The sequence below is a fragment of the Rhinatrema bivittatum genome, chromosome 5 (genome assembly GCF_901001135.1).
Source record: "Rhinatrema bivittatum chromosome 5, aRhiBiv1.1, whole genome shotgun sequence".
In the NCBI taxonomy this organism is placed as follows: domain Eukaryota; kingdom Metazoa; phylum Chordata; class Amphibia; order Gymnophiona; family Rhinatrematidae; genus Rhinatrema; species Rhinatrema bivittatum.
In genome coordinates this window covers 148,021,136-148,044,660 of record NC_042619.1, presented here as the reverse complement: position 1 = coordinate 148,044,660, position 23,525 = coordinate 148,021,136, and the positions used below count along the sequence as shown (strand labels likewise).

Here is a 23,525-nt window from a genome sequence, read left to right as displayed (position 1 = left end):
TGTGATGACGTCACGCTGCCCGGATATTTAAGCATACTGTTTATTGCTAGCCGTTGTTAGCAAGGGGTTTCCTATGGATGGGATTCGCTCTCCGTACCCAGCTACTCTGCCTCCAACTCCTATTGGACTCTTTTCTGCTAACGGAATACCCGCTCCTCGGGGGCCTCTCTGCTTCTTTCAGGTCACTGTCAGGAACTGGTACTCGCTCCTCGAGGGCCCATGTTCCCTGACTTGTTGTCTGTGTCCATCTTTTCTTCTACTTGGAAGAATTCGCTACAGACACCGTCTGTGAGTACAACTACCATCTACTCCTCAGAGCTGTTCCCTGGAACCAGGTACTCACTCCTCGAGGGCCTGCCTCCGTTCCAGCGCCAGTGCCATCTCCTACGTGGAACTGCAGCGTGAGTGCTTGCCAACGAGTCTCTGCTCCCAGGGATCTGGTACACGCTCCTCGAGGGCCAACTCTCCCTATCTCGGGGCTTCTCCATACTGGGGACTCTGTGAATGTCATATTGTACTCATTCTCTCAGTTCTTTTCACTACAGCACTGCTACCGGAGGAACTGCTGTTCCAGCACCCTGAGGAATACTAGCCCAGCCGGGCTCCATCTTCTACTCACTACCGCCACCTCTGGTGGCTTCACAAACTGTCTAAATAAAGATATAATTCGTGTTTTTGTGTCTAGAGCTAAGCCTGATCTGTGGCCCCTCACGGGACTTCCCCCCCCCCCATGGGCGTGGTCAGCTGCCACAGTGTCCAAGGGTCCACCCAAACCTTACAAAACATAAGTGCCACAGTTAAGCCAATCCTGAAAAAAATCTCAAACCAACCTATCGGACCCTTCCAATTTAGGCCTGTTTCCAACTTGCCTTGCCTTTCCAAAATTCTAGAAAAAGTGGTCAATAAACAGCTTACAGAGCATTTAGAAACTCTCAATATCCTTTATCGCTCTGTTTGGATTTTGAAAATTCCATAGCACAGAAACTTTGCTGGTCTCCCTTCAGGACACTGTCCTGAGAGGTCTAGACAATGGACAAACTTACCTATTAGTTATGCTTGGCATATCCGCAGCTTTCAACACGGTTAATCATAGCACCTTACTTGACAGACTAAGAGAAATAGGTTTAAATGATATCACATTTCAGTGGTTTGTATGATCTGGCAAACAGATCATACAAAGTGAAAATAAATGACAAGGAATCAGATCAAATTAAATTACTTCATAGTGTCCCTCAGGGATCTTCACTGTCCTCTACTCTTTTTAATATTTATATGCTTCCATTGTGCAAGTTTTAGCAGGTCTTGGTTTAACTAATTTTATTTATGCAGATGTTCAGATTTTTAATCCCGATCACAAGGTCCATCGAATCCACACTCAAACTCTGGGATATTTATCTCTCCACAATGAACAAAGTTTTAACGCAAATGAGCCTTTCACTTAACTCCAAAAAAAAAAAAAAAATGAAGTTCTCTTTATCTGCCACAAATTGAACAAACAAACAAAAGCTAGAAATACTGGAAGTTTCTAAAAAAAAGAAAAAAACAAAAAAAAACCTCTCTCATTCAAAGTCAGAGATTTTGGAGTTCTTGATAGTGAAATTAATTTAAAAAGGTTGATAAATAGCATAATTAAAGATGGTTATTTTAAATTAAACATTTTAAAAAGATTAAGACCCCTTTTACATACAGATTTTAGAACAGTTTCGCAAGCCCTCATTTTCTCTAAAATAGACTATTGTAATGCTTTATTGCTGGACCTGCCTGCCTCTTCCATCAGACCGCTCCAACTTCTTCAAAACTCAGCTGCGAGAATTCTAACATTAGAAAGATCGAACTTATAACTCCGATCTTGAAAGTCTTGCACTTGTTACCTATCACATACCGTACTCGTTTAAAACATTCTTGAATACACAACTCTATACAATGATAAAGTTGAATGGCTTACTGCTGCTTTACATTTCCACACCCCACAAGATCAGCAGACAATGGGACTTTACTAATTCCATCTCCAAAATGGAATTGGTAAAATGGAGGCAGGCAACTTTTCCATGGGCCACCCTGTACTACTGCTCTATCAGCTAAAACTGACTTCCAGTGGCTAAACAAAGGACTAGATTTCCAATAATAGGCAATTGCTATATGTGCCACATGTAAAATCTGTATTCATTTCTCCTTATTTAGTTCAGTGTCTCCTTCATCCCATCTTCCCAACAGACACACAATTTCTTGAGTTATGTCTTGAACGTGTTCCCAAAATGCAGGAAAACTTCAGCCCGGGGGATTTTTTCAAAACCGGCCCATTTTGGGTATCTGACTCACTCATATGCAGCTCCATTTTTTGGCTCTGCCGAGGGTCCACAGCTGTTTTTAGGGCCCTGTCAGTCTGGACTCTGGTAGCAGCCTGCAGCTTCAGTCTTTGGACCCGCTGGCCTGAGCTCTAGTGGCGGTGCTCAGCAACGCAGCTCCTTTTCCTAGTTCCACCGGCAGCCCGCAGCTGTCTTCTTCATCCCACCAGTAAGGAACAGAGAGCGAGAGGTAGGATGCGAGGGGAATCTGCTGGACTGTTTCCCGCCGTCGTGGTGCTGTGTGGGGGTGGGGTGAGGGAGGTATCCTGTGCTGATTGAGGATCACATGGCCACTGCACACAACACTAAGGCAGCCTTGAGAGGAGACACAAGCTGCTGTGGATTGGTGTTGTGCACAGACGTTCTGCGGGCATGGGGCTGCTGTGACCAACACCATCCACGTGGTTGGGCTGAGCGACCCACTGGGGTATGCTCGAAGCCCCGATAGGCCAGTCTGCCCCTGAATCCCACCATGTGTGAAAATAGATAACAATCTGACAAACCACAACCTCTCCAGCATAAAGGGCTGGCACTACTAAATCTGGAGAAGAACATGGATATCTAAGTGTGATGTAAAAGTTTATACATCAGTTCCCTCACTTTATTACATCTAGGTAATTTCAGTGTAGCCAGCCATATATGATGCTAATCATCTGTGTCTAAATTTAGAGAGGTCCTTATTCCAATTCTGAATCAAGGTATCTGGGTCACAACTCTCCTCCGTAAGATATAGATACAATCTAGATAGATATTAATTTCTTGTTTTATTTAGGTGGTGAAAGAGCCTTCAATCCAGAATGAGGTTGAAGCTTTTGCCATCTTTCTCAGATACTTCTTTCCAGATGACCTGCTGCTCTTCTCAAACTATCTTATATTCTCTCAGAAATGTCTCTCATGGGATAGATTACATAAATGATGCTTGCTCTTTATTACACGCACAATGTATACTTGATAACCACTACAGGTGTCGTACTTGATAACCACTACAATTTGAAGAAATTCATTAACTCCACTTTGAAAGAGGGTTTCTTTAAGCTCCACACTCTCAAAAAACTAAAACCCCTGCTTCACATCAATGATTTCCGCACAGTCCTGCAAGCCACCATTCTTGCCAAGCTTGACTATTGCAATGCCATCCTCCTAGGCCTCCCAAAAAACGCCCTCCGGCCCTTGCAGATGCTCCAAAACTCTACAGCGCGCATACTCACCAATGCCCACCGTGAAGACCACATCACCCCTGTCCTCAAGCACCTTCATTGGCTGCCTATCAACTCCAGGATCATTTACAAAACACTTACACTCATCCACAAAACCACCTACAATCACGACATATCCTGGTTCAAAGATCATCTCCGAATCCGTAACCACAACAGACCCACCAGGGCGCAACACCTTGCCACAATGCACACTCCCTCTCCTAAGCTGTCCAAACTCAAATCCACCAGGGCACGTGCCCTCTCCCTAGCCGGACCCGCCCTCTGGAACAAAATGCCTCCTACACTTCGCTTAGAATCATGTCATAAAAGATTCAAGCAGAACCTAAAGACCTGGCTCTTCAAACAGGCCTTCACCTAACCCCCTGCATAATTTCATTATTACCTCCTCTTCGCTCCGTTGAAATATTACTGCATTATTCAATATGCCCCAGCTAGTTCACCTCCTCCTATCCCCCCCCGCCCTTCCCACCCCCCTCTATATTCCCAGCCACCACTTATTCCAGGTGTACTCCAGTACACCCCAGTGCACTTTGCCTCCCTCTCCCTGCTTTAGCCCCCTTTTATATTACCTGTCGCTAACATTCATTGTTACCCTCTATGATCTCACATGTTTCAATTTTATTCTCTGTAAAACTTAAACTGTTATTAGTCTTCATGCATTACTGCCTTATATCGCCACCTTGTAATAAGTTCCCTATATTTGGCCTATATTATTTCTCTTATAGCCTATTGTTTACTATTGTTTTATAGTTCTCTTATAGCCTATTGTTTACTTGCTCAAGTTTATCATGGTTACCTTTATTAATGTTCACCTTGTAACTCGTTCTATGTAAAGCCTGTTGCCATGTTTAGTTATCTGTGAACCGAGATGATGATCCCAACATATCCCGGTATACAAAAACTCTCAAATAAATAAATAAATGTTCTCAAATCCCAACATCCTCTACAGGCAATTTTTGGAGGCCCTGGGGTTTAGTAGTTTCTTTGTTTTTGATAGTTTTTATTTTTCTCTGTCTGTACTAGGCTTTAGTGGATCTGGAATTGTTTTCATATCTAACTGGGTTGTCTCATTTTTAACTCTGTGCCCTACATACAGGGCAACCATTGCAGCAAAGTCCTTGGCCATGGTTTTCAGACCATTGCTGCTTTTGGAGCATGTGTGCTCTCTGAGGCTTCCCAGCAGGCAGTATTAATGTAGAATGATTGAGACAACACTTATTACTGTGAATGCTTCCTCTGCTAGCCTGAATTGCAGAAACCAGGTTTAATAATCCAAACCCAGGTATCCTGCATGGCAGAATGCAGCATTTCTAATGAGCCAATGTATTGGCTTCCATTTCCTTTATTATATGGCTTGATTTTAATTAACACTATTTTTAAAACTCACTTTAATAGTGCTTTAGTTTTATTAAGGAGAGTTTTTAGTTTATACATGTGTAAAATCTTTCTTAAATTAGATGTTTTTATTTAGTTGAATGGAGTTTAGGTGGTATAGACTTACTTTACTGGTTAAAACTGTTTTTCATGTCTATTTCACTTTTGCTATATAAATAGCTGATTCTGTTAATTTATTTTCAGCTGGGTTGAAAGCTTTGGCCATGAAGGACTGGGATTGTTGTTGGATATCTTGGAGAGACTGGTAGATGGCAAACAGTAAGGACATTTTATAAGTAATGTTCTGTTGTGTTTAACTGCTGAACTTAGACATGAATAATTCTAATAATTTCTTTACCTTCTTTCATTTAATACAGTCATGAAAAAATAGAAAAGAAGATTCAGCACAAAGTTGTCCAGTGTTTGAAAGCTTTTATGAATAACAAGGTATGTTTCACCCTATTTCACAATTTCTTGCTTTCATTGTATTCATGGAGATTCTGAAAGGTATCAATCTGAAGGTTGAGTAGATGCTGATTGTGTAGACTGGAGTACTGCTGAGCGCTGGTTTCAGGTGCCTGCTTCGCGCACAGCACAGACTCTTCTTGAGTTCACGGGCGGCATGGAGAATAAGAGTGACCAGGCTTCGGCAGTGCCGGCACCTCCAGAATCAGGCATCAATCTCTGCTCTGCATGCAACCTCAAGGCCACACAGAATGAGGATGCAGACTCCCTATGTGCCCAGTGTGAAGAGGCCCTGGGAGTACTGGGCCAGGGACGGTCACAGCCCAGCGTTCTTGTCTGTTCCTCAGGGAACACCCCGGAACCAGCTAGCGGGGAGCAGCCAGTGAACCAGGGGGGGCCTGGTTCCCATGCGGCCAGATATGGTTTCGATCTCCTGGGTGGAGTTATTCAAAGGGATTCATACCTTTGTCGCGATGCAGTCAGCTCCCCGACCGGGTCCGTACGTCCAGAATGACCCGGCCCCTGGACCCTCACGGCCTAGGCGCGGCCACTCGCCACCTGATAGCCCCGATTATGGGGATTCAGACTACCCGGCAGAAGATGATGAGCCCACCGAGGAGGGAGAGCTTCCCTCGGGGGTAGAACCTTATCGGACCATGCGGCGCTTCTTTACCAGGGCGGATCTTCCAGACTTGATCTCGCAATGCCTGTCGGAACTGGCCCTTCCGGGCCATGACACCCCAGGGGAACCTAGAGGGAACCCCCTGTTAGAGGGCCTGCACCAAACTTCTCACCACTTTCCCCTCCGAGTGGCACAGCAGCTAATCGATCTGGAATGGGCTGCACCGGAGGCTCCATTCAAGGGGGGTCGGGCCTTGGCTGGCATGTACCCCTTAGCCCCGGCAACTAAGGACATGTTGGCGTGCCCGCAGGTAGACGCCATAGTCAGCGCAATTGTGAAGCGCACCACCATCCCGGTGGAAGGAGGGACGGCCCTCAAGGATACACATGACCGGCGTTTGGACGCCATCCTGAAGCAGGCCTTTGAGGTGGCAGCCATGTCCCTGCGAATTGCGACTTGCTGCACGGTGGTGACGCGTTCCTGCTTATCTCAGGCTCAGAATAATGCCCCGGGAGAGGGGATGGAATCAGCTCTCTCTTTCCTTACTGACGCAGCCTCCGACCTCGTCCGTACGGCAGCCAAGGGAGTGTCGTCCTCAGTGGCAGCCAGGAGGCAGCTCTGGCTATGTAACTGGTCGGCCGACTCCTCTTCCAAGACTCGTCTCACGAGAATGCCCTTCGAGGGATCTCTCCTGTTTGGCAGCGACCTGGAGAAGCTGGCCAATAAATGGGGCGCCTCGCCTTTACCTTGTCTACCAGAAGACAGACCACGGAGGAGGCAACGCCCGTCTTCTAGGCCACCCAGAGGTAGAACCTCTCAGCCCTTCAACCCTTACGGGACTCGCTACCAGGCACCTCGGTCGCAAGCCAGGAACCAGTCCTTTCGGCCCAGGCGCAATAAGAGGGGAGCCGGCTCAGGTTCCGGCCCCGGCCGTACCCCACAATGACAATCAGCCGGCCCATCCAGGGGTAGCAGCCATAGGGGGCAGGCTGACCCTCTTTTACCGCAGGTGGGCCGCGATTACCTCGGACCAGTGGGTCCTCACTATCATCCGAGAAGGGTACTACCTGGACTTTCTTCGGCTCCCGCCAGACAAGTTTGTGGAATCTCCTTGTTCACCCCTCAAGAGGGTGGCGCTAGATGTTACCCTACAGAGGCTTCTCTCCCTCAAGGCCATTATTCCAGTGCCTGCAGGGGAGAAGATAAATTCTGGGCATTATTCCATTTATTTCATAGTGCCCAAAAAGGAGGGCACTTTCCGGCCCGTCCTGCACCTCAAGTCAGTCAACCGCTACCTACGGGTACCCAGCTTTCGCATGGAAACCCTGCGATTGGTCAAAAGTTCAGTACAGCCAGGGGAGTTTCTCACATCCCTAGATCTGTCAGAAGCTTACCTGCATATCCCAATCCATCGGGATCATCAGCGCTACCTACGTTTCAAAGTCTTGAACCAACACTTTCAGTTTCGGGCGTTACCCTTCGGGTTAGCCACAGTTCCGCGGATCTTTACCAAGGCCATAGTAGTAGTGGCGGCGGCCCTCAGGAAGGAGGGAATTCTCATCCATTCCTACCTGGACGATTGGTTGATCAGGGCAAAATCGCCAGAAGAAAGCCATCAAGCAACCAGCCGAGTGATTGCTCTACTAGAGAACCTAGGCTGGGTAGTAAACTTAAACAAGAGTTCCCTACAGCCGTCTCAGTCAAAGGAATACCTAGGAGTCCTATTCGACACTCAGGCAGACAGTCAGCTTGACTCCCAAAAGAAGAGAAAAGCTCAAGAGTCGTTTGCAGGCGCTGCTGCGCGCCGTCCGGCCCACAGCTTGGGATTACCTACAAGTCCTCGGCCTGATGGCATCCACTCTGGAGGTGATACCATGGGCACGGGCGCATATGAGGCAGTTACAACGCGCACTCCTATCCAGGTGGAGCCCGCGATCACAAACTTACACCATACACCTCCCTCTGCCAGCCAGGGTACGGAATCAGCTGCGATGGTGGCTGCAGCAATGCCACAGGAGCCGGGGGTCCAGGATGTACGCTCCAACCTGGACCCTGCTTACAACAGACGCCAGCCTGAGTGGCTGGGGCGCACATTGCGAAGGACTCACCGCCCAAGGGCGATGGAGCAGAGAAGAGTCGGGATGGAACATCAACCGACTAGAGGCACGGGCAGTCAGGCTAGCGTGCCTGCGACTTGCCCACAGACTACGACACAGAGCAGTCAGAGTGATGTCAGACAACGCCACCACGGTTGCATACATCAACCGACAGGGCGGAACCAAAAGTCAACAAGTATCACTGGAAATAGCTCCCCTGATGACTTGGGCAGAAGCGAATCTCCAGGACATCTCCGCCGTCCACATTGCTGAGAAGGACAACGCCGCGGCGGACTTCCTCAGCAGAGAAAGTCTACATCCCGGGGATTGGCAACTGTCACCCACGGCATTCCAGATGATTGTGAATCAATGGGGGACCCCGGGCATGGACCTCCTAGCGGACAGGTCCAATGCTCAAGTACCCAGATATTTCAGCCGCAGGTGGGATCCTCTGTCTCAGGGGATCGATGCACTGGTGCAACCATGGCCCCAGGGGATTCTGCTGTACGCTTTTCCGCCATGGCCCTGCTGGGTGCCATTATACACAGGATTCAGCGGCACAAAGGCCTAGTCTTTCTAGTGGCCCCGGACTGGCCAAGAAGACCCTGGTACGCAGACATGAGAAGATTGCTGGCGGGGACTCCACTACCCCTGCCTCCGCACAGTGACCTGCTGCGCCAGGGTCCCATACTTCACGAGGATCCGGCTCAATTCTCTCTTACAGTCTGGCCATTGAGAGGGCTAGACTGAAGACCCGAGGATATTCGGGACCGGTAATAGATACGCTTCTCAGAGCATGCAAGTTCTCCACATCGCTAACTTATATAAGGATCTGGAGAGTATTTGAAGCTTGGTGCGAAGCTCAAAGCGCCAATCCTCATGCCGCTAAGATTCCTATCATTTTGGACTTCCTGCAAGATGGTCTTCAGAAGGGTCTGTCCCTCAATTCCATCAAGGTCCAAGTGGCAGCACTTTCCTGCTACGGTCCACGAGTGACCGCAATAGCATTGCCACACACCCAGACGTTTCACGTTTCCTGAAAGGAGTCAAACACATTCGGCCGCCACTGAAGTGGGCCATACCTCTGTGGAACCTCAACCTAGTTTTGGACTTTCTAGCGGGACACGCCTTCCGTCCACTTCGAGGCCTGTCCCTTCGTTTGTTAACCTTGAAGATGGTGTTCCTGCTGGCTGTTTGCTCCGCGCGCCGTGTCTCCGAGCTACAAGCACTGTCTTGCCGTGATCCGTTTCTCCGAATCACGCCAGAAGCCATCCATCTTCGCACAGTACCTTCCTTCTTACCCAAAATAGTATCGCACTTCCACCTCAACCAAACCATCTCCTTACCTACCACAGACGGTTTGAAGAAGTCAGAAGAAGGTCAAGTTCTACGCCATCTCGACATAGGCAGGCTACTGCCCAGATACCTGGAAGTGTCCGAAGCAATACGAAAGACGGACCAACTGTTCGTTCTACACAGCGGGAAGAAGCAAGGGGAAGCGGCCTCAAGGGCAACTATCGCCTGCTGGGTCAAAGAAGTCATCAAGGCAGCCTACGTAGACGCGGGTAGACCTCCGCCTCTACAGGTCAAGGCCCACTCTACCAGAGCGCAAGCGGCCTCTTGGGCAGAAACGAGGATGCTGTCGCCTGCTGAGATATGTAAAGCGGCAACGTGGTCCTCCCTTCATACCTTCTCCAGATTTTACAGTCTGGATGTCCAGGCCAGGGAGGACACAGCATTTGTGAGGGCAATCCTACACGGACCTCGGGCAGCCTCCCGCCCAGTCCAGGAGTAGCTATTGTACATCCCACTTGTTTTGAGTCCATCTGCTACACGCTAGGAAATGTAGAGATTACTTACCTGACAATCTCATTTTCCTTAGTGTATGCAGATGGACTCGGCATCCCGCCCGGCTGCCAATATTTCATGGGATTTCACAGGCTCAAGGTAAGCCATGTTTTATTATATATGGCATCCACCCTGCCGGGTGTCGATGCCTTCTGGTTGAGAATCCTGGCGGTCTCCAGCTACTATCAACCGGTCAGGGTAATCCTGTTTGTTTAATCGATCGGTCAGTACTCATGGAGCTATGACAGCTTTGCAAGGAAGGTTACTGAATTGCTTCACTTCCTGTGGGGGTATATGTACCCGTGCTGACTTCAGATCTGTCTCCAACTGCTAGCACGAGCACGCTATACCCACTTGTTTTGAGTCCATCTGCATACACTAAGGAAAACGAGATTATCAGGTAAGTAATCTCTACAATTGTGCCTCCTACCATGGTTTTTAAGTAATAATGAGAATTAAACAAAATGTGGTTTAATAAAACTGAAAGCGTTCTCGTCAACATTTTTTTTCTTCCAGAATTTACTCTCAAATTTTCTTAGTGTTGTGTACAGTGTACAATAAGCCTGCACAAGAGATAATATATTTTATTTAAAATAAACACATCATATATATTTGAGTTTAAATAAAGGTATGATTTAATTTTTTATATTTGTACACTTTTCTCTAATTTTACTTTTTTTTTTTTTTTTTTTAATATAAATGTAGTATGGATTGGAAAGAATCATGGGAGAAGAAAGGAGTCTTTCATTACTAGCCAAAGCTATTGATCCCAGACAACCTAACATGATGACAGATATTGTGAAACTTCTTTCTGCAATATGCATTGTGGGAGAGGAGAATATGTAAGTATTCCATTGTCAAGATTTTAAAAAATCTGTGTTTAAATAGCATAATTCTGCTCAATTGCCTCTTTCTATTTTATGCAATAATACTTGTAAATTCATACATATTTTTAGACTTTGATTTAAATTGATGAGCCAGTATGTAATTTAATATTTATTGGAGCTTGCTACATTATCCATTTCAAGTGTTTTTGTAGTTAGCCAGTTAATGTTCATATACATAATTACAGTACAATTGCTTTTCTTTATCTAGAAGGTATGTAGTAATCTGGTGCTGGGATGTTAACACTGAAGAAGAGTAGGCACCTATATTTTCTAGGTTAGAGGTACAATGTTAATATGCTATAATAAATGGTTCTTTTGATCTAGAGGCAGATTTCTTTTGCTTGCCTTAAGCATCTGCAGACAATTTGGTAGGAATTCTGAATTGACACTAACACCTGAAAAGGAAATAGTAATCAAGTGACCACTGATTAAAATGATCATTTTGGATTGTATTGTTTACTTTATTGCTCTTTATATTCTACTATGTGCTGTATCACTAGTAGGAAAAAATGAAACCTTTTTGATATTAATTTTTTCTAATTTCTTCTAGTCTTGAAAATATTTTGGAAGCCATAACGACAGCAGCAGAAGAAAGAAATCTTGAAAGATTCTATCCTATTGTTGAAGGTCTCTATGATAATTCTGTGCAGTTGCAGGTTTGTAACTTTTTTTTTTTTTAGCATGGAGAGATTTTCTTTCAGAAAAATGTTTTTTAAAGGTGGTGATTTTAGTTTGGCTAAACTATTGTTTAGAGTAGAGCACTGTTTATATGGAATGGCTGGGTCCATGCTCATTGTATATAGGGGAAGTTCTGGATAATGGTGGTGGTGTGTTTTTTTTTGTTTTTTGAAAATAGGAATTCTTCTGGTTTTACAGATAATCAGGCCAACCAATTTTTGGATGAAAGATATTCGGGTGATAGGAACACATGGTACCTACCAATTTTTGAATAATTGAGGTTTTCCCCAGATAATAGATTTTCTCACAGGACAAAGCAGGATGGTAGTCCTCACATATGGGTGACATCATCAGGATGTCACCCATATGTGAGGACTACCTAACATAAATGTTGTCAGTTTCTAGAATGTTGTCAGTTTCTAGAATTTTGACTGGCACCTGCTGGGCATGCCCAGCATAGCACCAACCCTGCATCCAGCAGGGGTCCCCTTTCAGTCTTCTTTTTTCTGCGCAGCAGTAGCCACGTGGGTTAAGGAGCTCTTCAGGTATTCCTGACAGGAATTTTCTTCACGGAACTTCAAGAAAATTTCAGAATTTTTACCCCACAGGGCCCCCCTATTGATAACTTTACTCCACGGTGGAACGGTAAGTTTTTTACCTGCTTGCGGTCGATTCCTGTCGAGTTTTTCCCTCGTGGCCTACCGGCCATCGACTGCACTGTGGCTAAATTTTGTCGAGACCATGGTATCGGGTTTCCGTCTGAGCCCCGACTGCACTCGATCAATGTCCATCACTGACCTTCATACAGTCTGCGTGATGTTTGGGGTCTGACCATGATGTCCTAACTTGCACCAAATGTGCCCAAATGACACCAAAAGGTCACAAGGCTCGGCTGGAGAAGATGGAACTTCTTTTTGGTCTAAATCCCCGTCTCCATTGATAGCCTTGACGTCGTCCAAACCAGTGCAGTCTACTTCCTGCCAGCACCATGAAATCATTGCTGCCTGACCGGCTTCGACGACTCCATGGTTGTTGACTCCTGTCTCTCCGCGGGAAAAGGACTGGGGAGAGCACCGAGAAAAACATCGACGCCACAGATACAGGCAAGCCCTTGGCATCGACTGAAAACTGCTGCTGGTGGGGAGGCTGCATAGCAGATGGAACCATGGCATTTGGGGGCTGCATAGCAGGTAAAACCGTGTCACCTATCCATTGCTTGTAATAGTATACTTGCTAAAGAAGTAAAAGAAAAAAACATTGAAAGTAATTGTGGTAATAGTTCCTTCTCTTATCATGATAGCCCACTTACTACTTTGACTGTATCATCACTTTTTCTTCCCTTCCAACTGTAGTTTGGAAAGTATGTTAAAAAACAAAAACAAAAAAAGTTGTGGGAGTGTATTTGGAGACCAAGAGGTAAATGGAGAGCTATTTTTCAGCTTTCAGTGCTAAAATATTTTGCCTTCATTGCGTGCACTAATGTGGGCCATTTGCAAGAAATGAAAGAAAAATCATGTTGCCGAATCAGCATTTTTTCTTTCTACCGTATTTTTCGCTCCATAAAACACACTTTTTTCCCCCCAAAAGTGTGTGGGGGGGGGAATGTCTGTGCATTTTATGGAGAGAATATTAAAAAACAAAAAACTAACTACAACCCCCCCACCCTCTTGACCCTCCCAAGACTTGACAAAAGTCCCTGGTGGTCCAGTGGGGTCTGGGAGCGATCTCCTGCACTCGGGCTGTCGGCTGCCAGTATTCAAAATGGCGCCAATAGTCTTTGCCCTTACTATGTCATAGAGGCTACCGGTGCCATTGGCTGGCCCCTGTCACATGGTAGGAGCAATGGATGGCGGGCGCCATCTTATGCTCCTACCATGTGACAGGGGCCGACCAATGGCACCGTTAGCCCCTGTGACAAAGTAAGGGCAAAGGCTATTGCCGCCATTTTGAATACTGGCAGCCGACGGCCCGAGTGCAGGAGATCGCTCCCGGATTCCCGCTGGATCACCAGGGACTTTTGGCAAGTCATGGGGGGGTCAGGAGGGTGAGGGGTTATAGTTAATTACATTTAAAGGTTTGGGATGGGGAATGGGGACAAAAACATTTTATGCCCTCCCCTAATTAGCTCCATAAGACGCACAGAAGCCCGGTAACAGAGCCGGTTTAGCATACCATTTTTTTTTTTTTTTAAATTTTCCCGCTATGAATCCTAGGTGCATCTTATGGTCAGGTGCGTCTTATAGAGCAAAAAATACAGTATTGTTTTTTCAGATTGCAACAAAACCATATTGATTTTATATTAGAAAAGCAGAGATCAATACAGAACACAGATGTTTGACTAATTTAGTCATTTTAAAATTTTTGAATTTGGCTTCCTTTTGTTTGAATACAAAAACACATTTTATATACTTGTCTCCATAGCAACTGTTACGAGATACTGAACACAAGATGCATTTTAAAATTGCAGTAAATTGTCGTTAGATATTTCTTAAGTCCTTTATGATGCCCATGGCAAAGTACTAAATTCTTAAATACTGTGCAACAGAGCATATTCATTCATGTTCATCCTCCAGTTTTTTCTGTCCTTTATTTCCTGGCTACTCTAGCCTCCAAGTTCATTCCCCCTGTTATTTGTATCTGCGCTTCGGCCTTCTTGTTATATGGTTTTTTGTTAAGTTAACCCCAAGTTTGATGTAAACCGGCCTGATATGAAGCTTGTCATGAAGTTCGGTATAGAAAAATGTTAAATAAATAAATGTTTATTTTACTAAGTACTATTCGTACAGCTGTTTTCTTTCTTCAAAACACTTTGTTCACTTGCATTGAGCACATTTTAGGTTACAGCATAACCTTATTATTTTTGGAATTATCTTAATTGATAATGCAGAAAGTGTTAAAAGATCCTATTAGATGAAGTTTATTGAAGGAATCTTATTTGACAAGTGCATTTAAAGATAATTTACTTTGTTATGGTATTTGAATAATTGAAAATAACATCTCTACAATTTTTGGATTATGGAAGTGTTTTTGTGGCTTTGAAAGGGTAGAAACTTCAGAAAGGTGTCAAACATGGATAAACCACTAAACTTTGAAAAAATTTGCTTTAGAAAGGAGGTGCATCATAAGCACTACCGGTAATAATAATCATACCTTTGTTGCTTAATATTTAATCAGTCCAAATGATTTGCTTTTTTCTATTTTTCTTGTGCAAATAGTCATGTGATTATAAATCAATTTCTCAGTCACTTTTCTTTCTTTTGACATCCTCAAAGAGGCAGCTGCAGGAAGCCTGTATATATAAACTGAAAAAAATAATGCACCATGTGCTAGTTTACACCAGCTGCGTAAAATGACACGGCACGCAGTGATGTGATGTGCTGATGCAATGCTGCGTGCGCTGACATGCTGCATGCGGTATTTACCTATGCGATACAGCAGGCTGCAAATTTGCCTAACCATGCCCCCTCCTTTTTTTTTTTAATCGCGGGTGCTGTCTTTGCTCTATTATAGTGATTTCATGAATCTAGGACCAAGTGAGACAAGACCATAATGCTTTAGGTTGAAGTATTTGCACTGAGAATTCCAAGAGTGTTAGGCTTCTAGTCTAATCTGTTGAGCAGTAGTTGTTCAGGCCCTCTAATCTGGTGCTGAAGATTTGATGCAAAGACTAGATTAACACCAAATGTTAGTGACGAGGCTGTGTTGAAGAGGTCTCCAACCTCTTCAGCTTATCGACCAGCGCACAGTCTCATGAGTTGAAACTAATCCTGTTCTCCTTGCTGGAGTTGAGACAAAGACTCTGGACACATGATTATGGTGCTAGACAGGGCCAGTGTTGAGCTGAGGATCCAAATAATCAATGCTTCTCTTCAATGTATATCTTCAACAGTTTGGAGTTGCAGGAGGTTCCATGGTGCCCAAAATAGTCATTTTTGGAGGTCAGCTCTGCCTCTAAGGTTCAGATAAGACCACGTCAAGGTTTCATCTCTAACCACCAGAGTCATGGAATATGTTTGCTTCTCTGAAAATCTGTATCCAAGCTGGCCGTCAGTACTCTTCATGATGACGTTGGACATCAAAAATGAAGGCTCTTGCTGGAAATATCAAGTCTCATGGTTTTGGTATTAGAGACTTTGACATCTTCTGGTATGTGAAATGATATGTGCCAAACAAACATCAAACAATGAAAAGCCCAAACATCAAGGGATATTCACCAATAGGTGGGGCGGGTCAGAGCAATACAGAATGTCCAAGCAATTTCTTAAGGCTTAATGATTAGGTTTCTTTGTGATGTCAAGACTATTAGTTTGCAATTCAGGATAAAAGGTCCCCCAATATGAGCAGTGTTTTTGATAACTGTCAGGGGGGACCTTGGATCTGTTACAGAAAACAAAAAAACAAACATTGCATTATTCAAAGGCCATTGCATGGAAGCATCTAAGAATGCGGATTACATCTAAAAGTCAAATTGTTATGCAGACTTCAGAAGAGCAAAACTGAAAATTTGTACAGGCAAGGATGAAAAACTGCAGTCTATCAGAAAACAAAATAGCAAAACAGGGAGAATACTAATGTTTATTACATTATAGTGTAGAAAACAAAAAGTAGTTTACCAATACTGTAATAGTCTACAGTGTGAATGACACATTGAAACAGGAATTTCTGGTACAGACGTGTTAAATAGAGCTATTTCCTGTCGTGTAGCCAGATGGACTCAGAACAAATGGGTATAGTATGCTCGTGCTAGCAGTTGGAGACGGATCTGACGTCAGCACGGGTATATATACCCCCACAGGAAGCGTAGCAACTTAGTAATTTCCATCTCCAAAGCAGTTTGGAGAGCCTGCACGCTCGCTGAGCATGTTTCCAATCAACCTTGTTTTGGATTTCCTCGCGGGATCTACCTTCAGACCCCTTCAGGGCCTGTCTTTCCGTTCTCTAACCTTGAAGATGGTGTTCTTATTGGCGGTGTGTTCAGCACGCCGCGTCTCAGAGCTACAAGCACTGTCCTGCCGTGATCCCTTTCTGAGAATCACTCCAGAGGCTATCCATCTTCGCACGGTTCCCTCCTTTCTACCAAAAGTGGTATCACAATTTCACCTTAACCAAACTATATCCTTGCCTACTACGGCGGGTTTGAAGAAATCTGAAGAAGGGCGTTTGCTACGCCATCTCGACATAGGCAGAATACTGCCCAGATATCTGGAAATGACACAAGAAGTACGAAAGACGGACCATCTGTTAGTCCTGCACAACGGGAAAAGACAAGGGGAAGCGGCCTCTCGGCCCATCATCGCCCGCTGGATTAAAAAAGTTATCAGAGCAGCTTACGTGGAGGCCGGGAAGTCTCCGCCTCTACAAGTCAAGGCTTATTCTACCAGAGCACAAGCGGCATCTTGGGCGGAATCCAGGATGCTGTCGCCTGCAGAAATCTGTAAAGCGGCGACGTGGTCCTCCCTCCATACCTTCTCCAGGTTCTACCGTCTGGATGTCCAGGCCAGGGAGGACACAGCATTTGTGAGGGCGGTCCTACATGGTCCTCAGGCAGCCTCCCACCTAGGCTGGGAGTAAAGCTTTTGTACATCCCATTTGTTCTGAGTCCATCTGGCTACACGACAGGAAATGTTGAGATTATCAGGTAAGTAATCTTGTTTTCCTTAGTGTAGACAGATGGACTCAGCATCTAAAAACATGTAGAACTGCACCTTTGTACCTTCCCAAGTCAGAAAGGTGTCAATGTATATTAGACAAATCTTAATAAAGCGTCAAAAGAGGCTTGTAGTGTTTCAATTTCAAAGATTGAAACACAAAAGGCAGGCAGTGTCGGGGAGCCATAGTGGGGCCCCATTGGCCATGCCTTTTATCTGTTGATAAATGCTCTCATTTAAAGGAAAATAAATTTTGTGTGAGCAATGCAGTTAAGACACTGGGAAAGTTATCAAAGACTGTTGAACCTCTGGACAATCAGAAAGTGCCTTGTGAGCAATAGTTATCGCTTCAGGTTGAGGAATGTTTGAGTAAAGAGATTCCAAGTCTTTTGTAACGAGTAAAATGCTTGAGGGTGTAAAGACAATTGGTTAATCAGCATATTGAAATGCTCTGTGTCACTGATGTATAACAGAGTCAAGGGAATTAAAGGCCACCTCATCTTTATACATTTTATAATTGGTTCAGCTAAACTGTCGTTTATGAAATGTATGAAGATGAGGTGAATTCGTCACTGAAACTTGTGCCAATTTTGGGTTGGGTGGGCTTTTGACATTGAACGCAGCGTCTGTGACTCACACGCAATAAGCTGAATGTTTTAAAAATTGCTTTCCTCATCGCAATTTGGGATGATTGAGTTTTTCTTTTATCAGCTATGGCTCGTTTGACCATGTTTTTTTCTGATATGTACACTAAGATAATTCATTGGATAGCAAATGAATGAATTTGAAGATGCCTTGTCTGATACCTTCTGTAGCCCATTTTGTGGCAAGAGATGGGTTATTGAAAATCTGAGTACCATTTTGTCGTCTGCTTATGACTTTTGGAATAAAATAAAAGCGGTGTGAATTGGTTCCTTGAGAAATGCTATGAAATTAGAAGGTTTTTGTGTTTTGGGGAATTTGTGATACTGTTGAAGCCTTACATGCCTGGAAAAACCCATATGTTGAATGAATTAAGCAAACTGTACTTTTGGACATTCCATATCAAGTGGACCAGTTTGGAAAATCATCCACACAAGGTCCTTCAAATTGAATAAAATTGTATATGGATGTTCACTAGGGCCTCAAACAAAACAATGCAAAATGTTTTGGCTAGATTTCTATTGGCTTAAAATCTAAAGGCAGCTGAATGCAGTCTTAGAGTACTTTGCTCTATGCAATACAAAATGGCTACTTTGTCCAGGAACTGCAGCCAAACAACCCCTATTAGGGGCCTGAAATTTTTACTCCTGGGGAATTCTGCGCACAAAAACTTGAAACTTTGAAAACTTTATATTGGTCAAAATAACACAATTTACATGACAGTCTTTAAGTAATTACATTTTAAATTAAATCAGAAAAAAAGTTTTTATTTAAAGATGCAGAATTTTAAATATTTTGAGCAGAATTTCCCTAGAAATTCACTGTAAGTGTCCCTTCCTCTCTCTCTCTCCCTACTCCTCTGTCCACTTTGCCCTCTCATGCTCCAACTCTTCCACCTGCCAGTATCTTTCACCTCCATCTCTAGGCTCAACCCCTTCCACTGTATTGCCACTCCCAGAGTTTGATCCCGTTCTCAGTACTGCTCCACACACATGCTCCCTCTCTAGTGCGCGCACACATCCCCTCATACAGGGTTCCTCTCTCTTGCATATACACCTTCACAAGCTCCCTTTCTCTCTCACACACCCCTTCACACAGGCTCCCTCTCACACATGCACAATCCCTTCACACAGGCCAGCACCCTCACATACACAGGATCCCTTTTCATACACACCAGCTCCCAATCTCTCACTCATACACACTCCTTCATAATCTCCTCATATAGGCTCCCTTTCTGTGGCACTCACATTCAAGCAAACCCCCCTCACCTCCCCTGCTCTCACACCCTCCCCCTACTCTCTCTCATACCCCTCCCCCTCGCACACACACCTCTACACACACTCTCACCGAGGCCTTCATCTTCACCGCAAGTGGAGCGGGTCCCAAGGCAAGCGGGGGCTGCCTTCTTTGCCGTGAATGGCATGCCAGGGGCTGCTGCCTTTGCTGCGAACGGCGCGCCACTTCTTTGCTGCGAACAGCACGCCGGGGGTTGCCGCCTTTGCCATGAACGGCGCACTCTGTTCGCGGCATGCCAGGATCTGTTCTGACATTTTCTGCGCAGAATTCCCTCGGGACTAAATTTTGTGGATTATTACAACCTCTGGTGCTAAGTTTCTATGCAAAGTTTAGAACCTAACTTGTTTGCCACCCTCTTTATGGGCCAGCAAAGTGTGTGAAATTTCTACAAAAGAAATTTGCCTACTTTGACTCTTCATTATTCCTCATATATATTTTGATTCAGGCCATAAGTGGAGCAGTAGTCATGGCCCATGATGGTCCAACTTAGAAATCTCAACATAACCACGAAACCCACGATACGTCATTCAAGAATTTTTCCAATATATAAAAACCAAACATTCTTCATGTTATTTTTCATCAATGTCACTTAACTTATTTTCAGTTTTTAGACTACTTATAAAAACCTAATGTTGTTTTGTTGTCATTTCTGGAAACCGTTGTGATGGCGAAACCAAATGATGGTATACAAAATATGTTAAATGTAGGATTTACACTAGGAGGCTTTGGAACCAACTGGAAGCAAAAATATAGTTGCATAAAGATGTCACCTTTTTATGCAAATGTTTGCCATTTTTTAGGTGCAAATATCTCTACTGTATACTTTAACTTTTTTCTTGCTAATGTCATTTGAAAGAGCACCTTTTTTTGCTACAAGTCACCCTGTTTCATCTTGGACCTAGCCTTGCTTTGGTCAGAATTTCAGTCTGAAAGACCAAGCATCATTTGTGTGTGTGAATGTACTATGTTAAAAAGAGCCATCTATGGCTTCCAGCTGTGAAATTTGCAAATGAGCTACAGATGTGAAATTTTTACAATGTAACCCATTTTACTGTGCTTACCACACTTACAGCTTTTGACATATTTTACACATTTTCATAAATGAGTTATCAGTCAGTGCAAAACTTTGTTTGCTGATTAGTTGACTTGCATTGCTCAGTGGTGGCTGAGTCACTGCTAATTCAGCAAAATTGAGAGCCTTATCACCTAGGGGTTACTCCAGGCAGCCAGACAAGGTACCAGCCACAGGTTTCCAAGCTTTTATTTAAGCACAAAACAAGAAAAGGCAAGACACTGCATACGAGAATTGCTTAAACTATAGATTTCACAAAAATTCACTTAATCATTTTTCCTGCCTTGCACATGCTTTTGAATGTCCCAAAGTGGCTTGTGAATAAATGTACTGCCTGCCTTATGAAGTTATAATGGGTGCATCAAGGGTAGCAATAATGTGCTCTTCTGGAACCCAACAGGTGTCTCTATGGGGCAGTCAATAAAATGACCTGGCAGGACCTTGGGGTGCAAGAAATTGACAGACAATCACATTCCTCAATTGAGACTTTGCATATATGGCCAATCTGCCAGGAATTCATAGATGCAAGCTAAATACTGACCAGATTGGAAGCTGGTTACTTGAAGGGCAGGAAAATGTTCATGTTCTAGAACACATGCAATGAATGAGGTGATGCAATTTGCTAATGCAAATTTTCGTTGCATCAATGGGCTTGAATTGATGTTCTCTTGTGCCAGCAACTGTATGACTTTTGCTAAACCTCTCAACCTGAACAGGTGTGATTGCTTCAATGGCCTCCTTTGGGACAAAGAAAATTTTGATACCACAAAAAGCACAATGGTGTCACAGGCCAGGGCATGTTCTCGAAATCTCTGCCCTGGCCTGATGATACTTTTGCATGTTCAGGCTTGCATTCAGTAAATAAAACAGCAGAACAAAATGTCCATTTTGAGGGGTCATTTATAAAATTGTCGAAGAAGATATAAGCTACAAGCATGGTAAGCACAACAAGCTTTACCATGCTGTAAAATTTCACATATCTAGCTCATTTGCATGTTACGCAGTAGGACGCCAACGATACCTCTCTTTAACATAGCACGCCCATGCTTGCAAATGATGCATATTATTGGGGCCTTAATTATGACCAAAGCAAGATCGGGACTAAAATGAAACAGGATGACTTGTAGAAAAAAAAATGCTCTTTCAAATTACATAAAGGATTTAAAAACTACAGATATTTTCATCTGAAAATTGGCAAAAAATTGCATTAAAAAGTGACATGTATTTATGTAATTATCTTTGCTTCCAGTTGCTTGAAAAGCCTCTTAGTGCAAATCGTACATGTAAATGCCATGGGCCATGACTAATGGTTCAGTCAGGGCCTGACTCAAAGTATAGGTTAGGAGCAATGAGGAGTCAAAGTAGGCCTCAAACTTCTTTTGCAAAATTTTTCACATACTTTGCTGGCCCATTATAAGGGAGACAAGCTCATGTTATGTACCAAACTTTGCACTGGGACTTACCACCAGGGGTTGTTCTAATCCACAAAATTTCAGGCTCCTGAGAGATGGTATGGGACTGCAGCACCTGGACAAAATGGCCATGTTAGATTGAGGGGAGCATAGTACTCAGAGGTGATCTCCATTCAACTGCCTCTAGCTCTCCAACCAGTGGAGATCCAGGTGAAAAATGTAGTATGCTTTTGTTTGAAACTCTAGAGAACATCCATGCAAAATTTTGTTAGATTTGGAGGAGGTTGAGTGTGGTCCCCTGGGCCTCTTGATATGGATTGACCCCTTGAAATATTACAGAGAAAGGTGTCTCTCTGCTAGTAAGGAATTTTAGGATGCCTAGAAGCAGGCTTGTTAGGGATTACTAAGTGAAGCAGTTACCTGTCTGCCCGAGTTGCCAAGGAATTGGAAAATAAAGCTGCAGTTTTCTGGATTGTTTTTGGGTTTTTTTTCCCTTTCTCTGGAATGTTGGGGTTGCACTTGGGCAGCATTACCTTGCTCTGATTGCTGTGCAGGGTGACCAACTGCCTGGTTTTGGACCCTCTTGTACAGTGTCCGGTTACAAACAGTAACCGGACACTGTAAAAACCAGGTCAAGCAAAGGGTAAAGACTTTGGCGGCTGAAGATGGAGGAGGCCCCAGTGGGCCATGAATGGAGCCTATCCCGCTCACGGCTGAAGACTAGGAAGGTGCTGCTGGGCCACAGCCGAGGAGCAGTAAGCAGCTAGTCACCTCGACGCGGCCTGTGAGTGTGTGTGTATGTGTGCGCGTGCGCCGAATGACAGGCACAGTGACAGGAGTGTGTGTGTGAGTTTTAGAACCTTTGTGCCTGAGTGAGGGTGTGTGAGCAAGGGATTTTGTGAGTGTGTGTGTGTGTGTGAGGGGGAACCCATGTGAAGGGGGGGGGTGTGAGTGAGAGAGAGAGAGCCTATGTGCAAGGATGTACCAGTGTGCAAAAGAGAAGGAGCCTGTGTTGTGTATGTTTGCCAGAAAGAGATGGAGCCTATCTGAGGGTGCATGTGTGTAAGGGTGTGTGTTTGAGAGACGGATAGAAGGGAGCCTGTGAAGGCTAGGGTGACCAACTGTGATAGAGCAAGCCTGTGTGTCAGTGCATCCATTGAGAGAAGAGGGAGTGTGTGTATGAGAGAATAAACGTGTGTGTATGAGAGAAGAGTTTGTGCATCGCCCTTGCCTCCCTCCACTTCCCAGTAATCCATGATGATCTCAGAATGATTAAAAATAAAGTTCCCAGCTATAGAGAGGTGGAGGTTTTTGAAATCCTTAACTATTGGATATTATGTGATTAGTTTGATGTTTTTAAATATTTTATTGGTGGTTGGGAAATTGTATAAAGTTTTTAATTTTAAATAAGCTTTTATATATTAGAGGTTCTGTTCATCAGATGTTTTGAATTATTTACTCTAATATGGTTTTACTATTACAATTGATGTTTTATATTTCTTGATGTATTAGTTATTTTATGAGAAATTGTGATGTTTTTCCATTATTGCACTGCATTGTAGAGTTGCATTTCCAGTTCAGTTCTTGTCATGTTTTTATTTATACTATGGTCTCTTTATTCTGTTTTTGGCAAGTGTCTGACTCTGCATGTCTGACTAAGGTGAGGTAGCTAGCATGCTAGCATGTTGCTTCTGTGTAGGAAACTATTGCAGCTTCGTTTGTTGTTTTTCCATAATAAGTTTATTGGTGTTTTAGGGTTAAGGTTTTTGTCTGGGAAGTTTACCATTTTGTAATAACTTAATTTATTCATGGATTTCTGAGGGCCAAACCCACAAACAATCCATGTTTCAATAGGCCTGATACCATGAGAACAAGGTGAATTATCTGAAATGTATGCAAATGAGGGGGGAGCAAACACATCTC

The 23,525-nt window shown here is 44.1% G+C and overlaps 1 protein-coding gene across 1 annotated transcript in view; it reads left to right on the top strand.

Annotated features, from left to right (window-relative positions):
• The window catches only part of DIAPH3 (diaphanous related formin 3), a 1,173,174-nt gene that overhangs the window by 180,882 nt on the left and 968,767 nt on the right, over positions 1 to 23,525 (top strand). The window contains exons 6-9 of the mRNA XM_029602990.1: positions 5,141 to 5,215; positions 5,314 to 5,383; positions 10,673 to 10,809; positions 11,405 to 11,510. Coding sequence (XP_029458850.1) covers positions 5,141 to 5,215; positions 5,314 to 5,383; positions 10,673 to 10,809; positions 11,405 to 11,510 — 388 coding nt within the window. The remainder of the gene's footprint in view (positions 1 to 5,140; positions 5,216 to 5,313; positions 5,384 to 10,672; positions 10,810 to 11,404; positions 11,511 to 23,525) is intronic.